The 11059-nt window shown below is 54.2% G+C and overlaps 5 protein-coding genes across 5 annotated transcripts; 2 read left to right on the forward strand and 3 right to left on the reverse strand.

The window, feature by feature from the left end:
• Window positions 1–873: 873 nt before the first annotated feature.
• Window positions 874–1778, forward strand: PG998_005843 (Ribonuclease H; the record flags this gene model as incomplete). The annotated part of the gene is made up of 2 exons (XM_066872661.1): window positions 874–1091; window positions 1226–1778. The coding sequence occupies 2 exons, from the start codon at window positions 874–876 to the stop codon at window positions 1776–1778; spliced, it is 771 nt and encodes a 256-aa protein (XP_066732758.1).
• A 435-nt stretch (window positions 1779–2213) lies between these two features.
• PG998_005844 (uncharacterized protein) lies at window positions 2214–3023 on the reverse strand (the record flags this gene model as incomplete). Its single annotated transcript, XM_066872662.1, has 1 exon — window positions 2214–3023. One exon carries the CDS (start codon window positions 3021–3023, stop codon window positions 2214–2216), a length of 810 nt encoding a protein of 269 aa, XP_066732759.1.
• A 1715-nt stretch (window positions 3024–4738) lies between these two features.
• On the forward strand, window positions 4739–6584 carry PG998_005845 (uncharacterized protein; the record flags this gene model as incomplete). The annotated part of the gene is made up of 4 exons (XM_066872663.1): window positions 4739–4953; window positions 5013–5091; window positions 5177–5915; window positions 5974–6584. 4 exons carry the CDS (start codon window positions 4739–4741, stop codon window positions 6582–6584), a joined length of 1644 nt encoding a protein of 547 aa, XP_066732760.1.
• Window positions 6585–7255: 671 nt separating this feature from the next.
• Window positions 7256–8584, reverse strand: PG998_005846 (uncharacterized protein; the record flags this gene model as incomplete). The annotated part of the gene is made up of 2 exons (XM_066872664.1): window positions 7256–7756; window positions 8399–8584. 2 exons carry the CDS (start codon window positions 8582–8584, stop codon window positions 7256–7258), a joined length of 687 nt encoding a protein of 228 aa, XP_066732761.1.
• A 478-nt stretch (window positions 8585–9062) lies between these two features.
• Window positions 9063–10608, reverse strand: PG998_005847 (uncharacterized protein; the record flags this gene model as incomplete). The annotated part of the gene is made up of 2 exons (XM_066872665.1): window positions 9063–9120; window positions 9194–10608. 2 exons carry the CDS (start codon window positions 10606–10608, stop codon window positions 9063–9065), a joined length of 1473 nt encoding a protein of 490 aa, XP_066732762.1.
• Window positions 10609–11059: the final 451 nt, after the last annotated feature.

Consider the following 11059-nt stretch of genomic DNA (forward strand, 5'->3'; position numbering starts at 1 on the left):
GCCATCCGAGTTCGAGTCCGAACCGCAGTTCCCCAAAGCTCCGCCAGGGGATTGGACTCGACTCGTTTCATAATCCGAAATCATATGGATTTCATCCATAGAGTGGCCTATGTAACTGCCATGGCACGTTGTGTCACAATCTTTCAGTACGTTTCATAATTTGTTTCCCAGTTGGATGCTCAAGCAGAGTTCAGATTAGGAAAACAGGCTATGCCAGCCCGGACAAAGTACAAATCAACCATCCTGCCATCTTATATTCTGCAGTAGTCTGATAAGGCCGGAACTTCAGATACGATTCTGGACCAAGGAGAGGAGTGATATATACCGGCGCCTGAGTGCCTCGAGCCTACTCCCCACGCTGTGATAGAGCCGTCTTCGGCGGAGGGTCTGACGAGAAAGCCCGCTGCCGACGTTGAAGCACTCAGAGAGTACGACCGGTCTTCCCACCTCCGTCATCGCACACGATGCCTCTCCAGAGGCACAAGAGCCCAGGGAACGTATCATGGATCACGCGACCTAGTGCTCTGATCATTGTTGTGACCATCTTCCCCGATCTTTCCGCGACCCCACCAACATTCAGCCTAGTGGTAGGGCAATGCGGGGGTTGTGGGGATTGCGGGGTCCATGGGATTGTATCCGTTTGTCTTCAACAACAACCCTTTACTTTCTCACCAACAGACTAGCAGACTACAGCTCCACACACACACACACCCACTATGCCTCTTGGATGGTACCTGGCCCAGGGTATGTACCCTTCTGGGCCCGGATAGCAGCGATGATGACGAGGGTCCATGTGAGCTTCCCGATGGCCGAATCGTCTGTGGTCCGCACGGCTTGGTTGTTTGTGGGAAACGTTGCAGTGACTACAGCTTCATGGACGAAGACGAGGACGAAGACGAGGACGAAGACGAGGACGAAGACGAGGACGAAGACGAGGACGAAGACGAGGATGAAGACGAGGATGAAGATGAGGATGAAGACATGAATGGAGCTATGGATGAACACATTCTTGAGAGTATGCGCGCGCGCTTCGGTGGCATGGAGAAGAGAAGAGGCACCGGCCGCGTATTCCCGACCGAGTTCTCTCCTCCGTCTCGGACAATCTCCCCAACGGAGCTATTCTCTGGTAGGCGTGTTTGGATTAAAGCCGTCCGGTGAGCTATCCCCCAGCTTAGGATGATTCATCGACCAATCATGTGTTAGATACACTGACACGATAAATTAGATTCACTCATCGCAACGACCCGGGCATGCTCCTGCTCCGCACCGATGGCGCATGTCTCAACAATGGCCAGGCCAACCCCAAAGCCGGCTGGGCATTTGTGCACCACGCAGGAACTGGCACTCACGAGCCAGATGGCGTTGCACAAGGCCGTTTGGAATCCAAGGGTCCATACGGCGACCCTGCTATTCAGAGCAGCAACCGCGCCGAGCTTCGAGCCGTAATCGCTGCTCTACGTTTCCGGAACTGGGAAGGCGAGAACTTCCACACAGTGGTCATTGCCACCGACTCCGAATACGTGGTCAAGGGCTCTACTGCCTGGGTAAAGAACTGGGTCCAGAATGGATGGATGACCAGTGGCCGCGCGCCCGTGAAGAACACGGACCTGTGGGAGATGCTCCTCGGTGAGGTAGAGAGATGGAAAGACGCGGGCATGGAAATTCAGTTCTGGAAAATACCCAGAGAGTGGAACGGCGTCGCCGATGCGGCAGCAAAGACGGCAGCCGAGGGTCATGATGTAGACGAGTGGCGGGAGATGATCGGAATGGCCTCCTAATTGTACCTAAGGGGTAGTAGCAAGGCGATCAACCTCGACACTTGTGCTGCTAGACATTGGCCCCGGCGCACCAACTTCATAAAACAGTCGCCGATGCCCTTCGTCATTTCGTCTATAATGCTCTTGCGCGACATATTGAGCCCACGGTATGAACAATTGCCGTACAACATGCTCAAGGTAAACATATAAACAACAAAGGGGGAGAAGATTGGCTGGCTTCAGTTGTATTCATCTCATCAATATATCCAATCGAACAAATGGCTGCATTCCCATCAGATTGGATTGGATAGTCCACCCTGGGACGGCAGCTCTTAGCAGAATTCCGATTGTCAAGCCGGTTAAGCAGCGCAATGCCCAACTGCTACTCTAAGGAACAGAGTTGATACATGGTTGCCATAGCTTCGAGCACGTAATCTTACACAGAAACCTCCCGCTTCACGCCCCATCCAAAACTACCCAGGGCTCCGTAGATAGAGTGGTTACGTTGCCAACGGACACTGTATCTCCAGCGTTGGCCGAGCCGCCATTGGGTACTAGAAGTGGGATAAACGACCAGTCCTCTCCGTCGTCGTCGCCAGAAAAATACCCAGTAGGTGAAAGCGGACAGAGCGAGTAGAGCGAGTCTTCCAGCGATTCATAGATGGCGGGCAGCGGGGTCCCGGGGCTGTACATGTTGTTGTGGCCGTGTTTGCCCCGTTTCTGCTTCCGCCGAGACAGGCGGACAGTATATAAGGGCTCTGTATGGACTATGGCGTCGAGGCTGAGAACAGGACCTCGGTTTGTCTCGCCATCGTACAGCAGGCCAAGGCGATACAGGTCAGCATCGTTCTCCACCACGTCATCCGACGACACGAATGCTCCTTGTCGTCTTACAGAAGGGCCACGAAAGGCCTCTTGACGCTGCAAGCGGGGAGTCGACTTGTTGCCATAGCCGTCCCCTGGCAGCGGGACGTCGCTGCGCGCGAGCGCGATACCGTCATCGTCACCGCCATCGATGCAGTAATGCTGCTCGTACGGTCGCTGGGTGCCGCGGTTTGTGGCAGCTTTCCGTTGCCGGGTTGTCCAGTTCGTCTGGTTGCTAAGCCGGGAAAGTGTGCGTTTGGGATAGATGCAGCACTCCTCGTTCTCTGCGCCGAAAAGGCTCAGGTCTATCTTCATGTTCTTCACGGCGGCGGGACGGAGGGTCTGGGCCAGTCGTTTGGCCTGTGGTCTTGTAATTGTTAGAGGCTTGGTATTTCCAGGCATGATGGGCAGAACACCGTGTGCGGACTTGGCGGGACAAGTAACGATAGTAGGTTGGTGTTTGATGAGATACACCTATGGTCATTCATTCCTGTGCTTTGTGGTGGGACGAAGCTTCTGTCGGGGTATTAGATGAGAAGATGGCTCTTATATCTACAGATCCTTTTGGCACCCCAGCTGAAAGTCGGGCTGGACCCTTGTTTCGTAGGCATGAGGAGTCACCCGCGTGATGATGGCATTCGGGGTTGGTGTAAGAGCAGGAGCCGATGGCTATCATTGGTCGAACTCCGGCCAACTGCCCAGGCAAATGACTCACCTGGCCGAGGCCTGGTGCTTCAACAGCGCCTCTCGAGGCAGCTAACACTGCGCAGCCCCAACATAGTGGAATCTTATTACGGTGATATTCGTAGAGACTGGCGGGTGGCGGGAGAGGAGTCATGGATGGATGTTCGACTCATCGCTGACATATTCATAGTTGTTCATGATGATAATGATACTCCAGGCAGTACTCCCGGCACCACGCACCGCCGCGTTTCCGCATCCATCCAGGGAAGCCCCTGCCTAATAGTAATAGCCTTTAAGCCCTAATCTCGGCCATTTCCCCAGACAATGCTTACGCATGGTCGTGCGAAATAAATCTTCCGCGATACCAACAGCAGCGTAAACTCTCGTCGTCGCAATTTGAGCTTCCCAAATTACACATGCACACGGCTGGTGCCGGATCTGCCTGCATGCATCTCTGCGTCTGAGAGAGTTGAAGGGACAGTCAATCATCATGGATTGCGCCCACGAGATGGCAGTGCGCCATGTTCTCGACTCGGTTCTCTCTTTGGCCATGAAAACATCACCATCTTAAGTGCTTCTTCCCCAGCGCAGAGCCTCAAAGCTTTTGGTGACATTGGCGTCGCCGGGACACACTAAATAGGCGCGTAACCTAAACGCACGTCCAATCGTAGTCGACTTGGTAACCTCCTCAGCACGACTTCGACCCCCGGAAACGCCCTAGATATGACCTACCATGTCGCAAGTCGAATGCATCATGTGCAATATACAGATATGCTGGGACATGACTAGGAAAGCAACGATGGAGCAACAGGATGTGCAGGGGTTACCCTTATCGCGACAGTGCGATACGGCGGCGACTCCATCCCCAATGCGACATGGCAGTCCAGGCACCAAGAGAGCAAGCCGTCTGTCGTCTCCTCTTCAGCCCTGGAGTTGCGATGGGTAACTTGCCGTCGTAAGCCGGTTTACATATTCTGGCTGACAGGTATATCGCCATGCATCGCAGGCTGGTGTGTGGCGTGCCACAGCAGCGGGAGGGAATCACTCGCGCAGTGCAGATTTCATCGAGTGATACGCAGTAAATAGTATGTTCCTTCCCGAAAAGGAAGGTGTGTTCTAACAAGCCGTCGCAAGCGATGACCCGATTGGCGACGATCGCTCTAGGCGGGTCTTCTTCATCTCGGTTCATTTCTACGAGTTGCCTCACTCGGCCAAGGCCTGATGGGCGGGGAAGGTACAGCTGGTAAGGGATATGCATGTGGTAGTGTTGTTGTTGTCGACTCCGTCTGCGAGCTCCTCGGTCTGCAGTATGCATTGTTAAATATCTGCTCTCGTGTGTTCCCCCTTCTTTTTCCTCCCTCTCCCTCTCTCTCTTCCAGGCCTCCATTGCATACCGCTCTGCTCATCAGCCCTGCTCTCCAACCCCAGGCACCATGAGACTCCCCTTCTCGGTCTCGGCAGCGCTGCTGCTTGCCCCTTTGGCGCCTGTGCTTGCCCTCCGCCACACCAGTGGCATGCAAGTTGGGCCTATCGAGACCAGCCTTCGGTTGAATACCGACCTGCTAGGCAAGAACGGAAGCAACGGCTGGGGAACTTTCGATCAGCAGCTGGACCACTCGGACCCCGGCAAGGGCACCTTTGAGCAAAGGTTCGTATTGTGTACACCTCTTCCTACGGTAGCTCTGAAACTGACAATACCCGTTGAAGATTCTGGTATGGAACTCAATTCTGGAAGGGCCCGGGCTCGCCCATCATTCTTACTACCCCCGGTGAACAGTCAGGCACAGTAAGTGCAACCCAATCTTTGGCCTTTGACAGCGACTCCTTCGGGTTACAAATCCCCGGTATTCCACCGTGCTGATGATAACTAGGGGTTCAACATCACGTACTTGACCGAAAAGCGTCTCACTGGTCTCATGGCCAAGAAAATGGGTGCCGCTGTCATTGTTCTGGAGCACCGGTACTGGGGTGGAAGCAGCCCCTTCAAGGCGCTCACTGTCGAGAATCTGCAGTATCTCACCCTGGACAACTCCCTCAAGGATTTCACATACTTTGCCAAGAACTTCAAGCTGCCCTTCGACAAGAGCGGTAAGAGCCACCCGGCCAAGGCACCCTGGGTCTTCACCGGAGGTTCGTACTCGGGTGCGCTGGCCGGCTGGCTCGAAAGACTCGAGCCCGGTACATACTGGGCCTACTACGGCACCAGCGGGGTCGTCGAGGCGATGAGCGACTTCTATACATACTATTCGCCAGCCATGGAAGCCGCGCCCAAGAACTGCACCAAGGACTTGACCGCCTTGATCGACCACGTGGACGAGATTCTGTTCCATGGCAGCGCTGAAGAGAAGCAGGCGCTCAAGGACAGATTCAAGCTTGGCGACCTCGGCGACAAAGACTTCGGTGGTGCTTTGCTGAACGGGCCTGCAACGTGGCAAGGCACCCAGTTCTACACGTTGGCGCAGGCTGGTAAGGTTCCATTCTTCGAGTTTTGCGACTACATCGAGAACGCCTGGCCGAATGCGACGACTATTTCCAATGAAAACGGCGTTGGCATAGAGAAGGCGTTGGATGGATATGTCAAGTGGTGGCTCGAAGTGTATTTCCCTGACAGTAAGCTATCCCCGAATCCCTTTCAAGAGGTCGACGTGAGCTAACAAAATATGCACAGCATGCGAAAGCTATGGGCTTGGATTCAACGGCACCTACAACACCGAATGCTTCAAGTACGAAAAAGAGGATAACCCGCTGTACAAGGACACCCGAGTCGACAGTGTGTCGGGTCGTACGTGGATGTGGATGCTCTGCAACGAGCCTTTTGAGTGGTGGCAGACAGGCGCCCCCTTCGGCACGCCTTCCTTCGTCTCGCGCAAGGTCGACGTCGACTACTTCCGCCAACAGTGCTCCTACATGTTCCCCGCCTCTGAGGGCGGATACGGCATCCAGAAGGGCAAGACAGTTGAGATGCTGAACAACAGAACCGACGGATGGTTCCACACCGATACCAAGCGCCTCATGTACGCCAATGGCCAGTACGACCCGTGGATTGATGTCACCGTCAGCTCCAACATCAGTCGGCCAGGCGGTCCCGTGGAGAGCACGAAGGAGCTCCCCGTCCGAGTGATTCCCGGCGGCGTCCACTGCAGTGACTTGTACGGCCAGAACTGGGATGCCAATGCTGAGGTCAAGGCCATCGCCGAGGCCGAGGTGTACCAGATGTCTTGCTGGGTTGACGAGTTCTACAAGCAGAAGAGTAAGCGAGAGGTGCCCTTCATCGCTTAGGTGCTTGCTGCTCTGCCAATAGAGTTACAAATAGATAGACAAGTAATTACTTAATGTGTATGTTCTATCATCCTAATAACAAACTTTCGATGCAGGGGACAAAATACACGACCTGCCCCTATTTGGTTACGGATAGGGGTTGCTAACCCATCTGCAATTTGAACGTAAGCTCTCCCGTACCTATTGTTTTCCGGAGACCGTTCAACCTTGGTTCGTGATATTGTCTTCCATCACACGCCTTCAGTCTGGGTTTCTAAAACAAGGAGCGGTAAAACGTGGTCCAGGTGCCGCGCCGCTATGTAGCACGCGAATGCAAACGCAAATATTGCCGCGTTGGTGGCCCCCGATATTCCATCGCGGGCTGCGCTGGGTGACGCTAAACAGCAAAAACATACAATACGCTTACTCCCCATGACGAACGGGGCGATTTGTACTGTAAGTTAGACATGAACAACGTGGGACCAAGTCGCTCCGAATGTTGAAGCTACGTAAGATGGTTTCGTTGTCACAAGGGGCTTTGGTGCAAGCAATCTTGTCAACCAAGCTGCATCTTCATCAGCGTACCCCCTCTCAGATAGCGTGTTTTAGTTGCTGTCGCGAGCTCTAGCTTCTTCTGCATTTTCCACGTTGTAAACCGGGGTAAGATGAGGACTGGTGTTTTTCCGTTCGACTCACCTCGACTGCAGCTGGAAGGGTATGAAGCCTTTTAGACAGGCGACCCAACAGCAGCTCGCCACAATGAGGCAGACGGCTAGGATGGCGAAGATGACGCCAATAACGATGCTCTCAGAAACCGACCCCTCTTGTTGTTGCTGTTGCTGGGGTAAAGGCACGATGTTTCCAGCCTGTGGCGGCTGGGTGCTAGGGACCGCGGCGGTCGGGAATACTGCTGCTTGGTTCTCAACTTCAAATGTAGCTCTACTAGTGCTCATGGTACGGGAAGCACATGTGACCTGTGCCGATGACGATGTGCTGGGGCTTGGGCTCAGGCTCAGACTCGATCCGACCGAGGTAACGAAACCAGATGGGACTCCATCCTGGGCACTCAGGTAGTCCATCTCGATACCGGAGAGCTGAAGAGAACTCGAGTATGAAGTGACGTGGAAGGCGCCACTATTGACAGGAGTGAGAGCTGTCATCAAGGCTCGCCCGGGTATCTTGGTGTTTGGTACCTAAATGATGTAGGTTAGACGCCTGGAAGTTATGGCAATGCGATGGTATAGGCTGCCGTTGCTACGCGTCTTCTTATGGCCCGTTGAAATTGCTGAATGGTTGAGTACCCTATCATGCCAGTCAGTCATCTATCTTGCGACAAGGGAGACGGCCCCCGAGAAAAACGCCATACAACCGGGTTGCTAGTCGGTCACTTGAAACCGGGGTAGGACGAGGACTCACCCTAGAGTCAAACCCGACAGAGGAGCTGGAAACCGTCCTAGGTTTGTATGAGTGTTTCTGCAGGGATTTTACCTTACCTTCATCTGGAGATATACGACTAGATGTCAAGTTCGTGGTTTGCGGTGGGGGAAGTCTTTTGTCATTCTGACTGGGCAACTAGTTGGTAGGATTTTAACTTGTTCTAACTAACCTCTATCATCTATTCAATGAGGGATAATATAGCCATCTGCACGGTTAAGGCTATCTATGTCTCAGACCACGGCTTGCAAATCGTGGTAACCTTTTGCGCCTACAAAGCATCCAACTCCGTTCCGACCGTGCCCCCTTTCCGTCGCGGCGCCAGTATCCCCCCAACAGCACCCACGGCCACTATGCCATCCACACCGCAGCCATAACCACGAATCCTTATCTCTTCAGACGCTCATAGCCACCTCTACCTCCGAATCGGACCTGTTGTCTTCCCGACGCACGCTGCAGCAGCCGCAGCCCTCGGTGTCCCCATCCCAGGTCATGAAGGAGCAGCAGAACATGAGGATCATGAGGAAGATGCCGATGATGACGACGAGCATGATGATGACGACAGCGTCAAGACTGGACTGCGCCATGGCTCGCAGATATATATGGGGAACGAGCGCACTTAGTTAAGACTTTGTCTGCCACCTTTCCCTTTTTGAGATTATGTGCCGATCTTGATTTGGAAAAGATGTTTGACCTAGTGAGGCGGTAGATGGTTGATGACTAGAATTCCATACGGGGTACTTTCGAAGTGATCGGGGCAAAGGGTATTAATGCGATGGCAAAAGTGATAAGTATAGCCAGAATGTGTGAAGTCCGCACGATGAGACGTGATATCTGAGACTGAGCTCTAGAAAAAGGCTTCAATGCTGGTCAATTGGTATACGGACCTGCAGCTATATGTCTAGGGCGACTGAGCTGACCGCTTCTTTCCCGTACAGTTTGACGAGACGAGGTTTGCGTCACATAATACTTCAGTTGTCATTTTCACCGTCCACAAGGACAGCCTCATTTTCAGCTAGATTTTTGTATTGATATGAAATGGTTCGATACGGGCAACAAGAAAACTCAGTAACTGCAGATACCCCCGACATCATCATCAATAGTCCAAGTGCCAGCAAGACCGCTGAGATAACATTAGCTAAGTTTTTTCTCCACGACACCCATAAAGGGCAGGGTTGGGGGCGGGGATAACATACTTCTCGATGACGGGTTCTTCGACGACTTCAGGCTCTTCAGGCTTGCCAGCAAAGAAGTCGCCATCGCCAACGGTTTTGGCCTGGCGGCTCATCCAGCGCTTTGCCCAGGCCTCGACGGCCGGCTCGCCCGTCTCATCTCGCGCCTGCTTCAAGAATGGGATCAAAGCCGTGCCACCAGTCCCCTTGACCTTTTTGTGCTGCTCGTTCTTCGAGGCCGAAGCCAGGTTTTGAGGCCGCCTGACCGCCTCCGGGCTGCGGCTGCGGCTCCGGGCTCGGTTCTGGCGCGACGGCAGGATGATGAAGCGCGTGACGATGGCAATGTGAATGTCGCGGAAGTTACGCAACATGGTCAGGCAAGCATCGTACGCTAAGCCAAGGGGGCGGTTGGTCTGGGCGTTGGCCTCGACGAACTCCCGGATGTTGGCGACGCCGCTGACATCCTTCAAGAAGCGCGCGTGGGGTCCCGGCATGTAGCGCCGCATGTCCTGAATGAAATTGTGACTTGGCGCCTTCATACGGCCCTCGCGCTCGGATTCGGAGGCGGCGTCCGCCTTCTCCCCGGTCGGCCGGTGCTCGATGCCCAGAATGATGTCGAAGAACTGGATAAGCGAGCTCTGGGCATTGCTAGGGCCAGAGTACTGCACGTACTCGGACTTGCCGGAGCCGTCATCCCAGATGACCCCGTGCGGGAGCCCGGCTTCCTGCATGTTCTTGCTACCGGCCAGGAAGGTGCGAATTCGGCGGTAGAAGAAGCCAGGATCGCAGCTCTCATGCATGCGGTGAAGCAATTCACCCAGGTCGTCCAGGCGTTCGGCAAAGCCACGCAGACAACGTGTCACGGTTTCTGCATCGTTCTGGCGAGCGGCAGCGACGGCGGTAAGCATGAGTGGGATGATGGGACCTCCACGGGCTTCAATGGCGACCGAGACTAGGTAGAACCACGACTCATCCAGAGAGCCGGTGAAAGTGAGCAGGGTGGCGAGGTTGTCCAGGTCATCAATGTCCTCGCCCATGAAGAGCGGCTTGAAGTTCCACAACACCGAAGCGGCGTAAGTGGAGACCGGAGGTACTTCCAGCCTCTTGCAGATATCCAGCAGCGGCACGGAGATGCTCGGCGGCACACGGTCCAGGGGAGCGTCGCCGCCCCAGATGTAGCCGTGAGCGAAGAAAGTGAGGAGCATGTAGGCTCTCCGCCATTCTGCGTCGTGTTCCAGACCGACGGTGGAGAGCACAGGAAGGCGGTCGATGACTCCCCTCAGACGCTTGCTGAGGATGAGGTGCTGCAAGTTGGCAGCAATGGACTCCCACTTGTTGTAGTAGGGGTCCGGCAGTCTCGTCAAAGGCAGGACATCAGGGAGGAAGCCATGGCCCGGCGAGATGCCATAGTCAGCCAAAAGGGGGATTGGAGGAAGCATAACGACAACCGTGGTAGATGTGGAAGGGGCAACGTTCAAGTTACTGATCCTGACGCAAGGAGTATACAGGTGATTCTGTAATACTCCTCAGCCGTGCGAAAATCCCGGTGAGCTGTAAGCATGAGATAACCGAACGGGGGCTGTACGTGAGTCGGGGCAAACGTCGAGACAAGACAAAGAGCAGGAGCAGGCAAATGCAAAAAAAAACTGGGAAGGCTGCTGGGTTGAGGCCTTTTGTGTTCGGCTTTACTTTGCGTTGCGTACGGAATAAGGCGGCTTTGTGGATTCGACTTAGAAATCCAGCGTTGGATTTCTGACTAATTCCTCCAGCGAGAAGCCAGCCACGCACTCTTGTAGCATACGATCAACTGCTGCGTGAGTCCCAAGTTCCTGACTTACCTCTTCTGCAGCGCTATATTGGCCCGTTGTAATAGCGGCCTTTGGTGTAAGA

This window comes from Apiospora kogelbergensis (assembly GCF_038363985.1).
Source record: "Apiospora kogelbergensis strain CBS 113332 chromosome Unknown utg000003l_segment0_segment0, whole genome shotgun sequence".
Classification (NCBI taxonomy): Eukaryota; Fungi; Ascomycota; class Sordariomycetes; order Amphisphaeriales; family Apiosporaceae; genus Apiospora; species Apiospora kogelbergensis.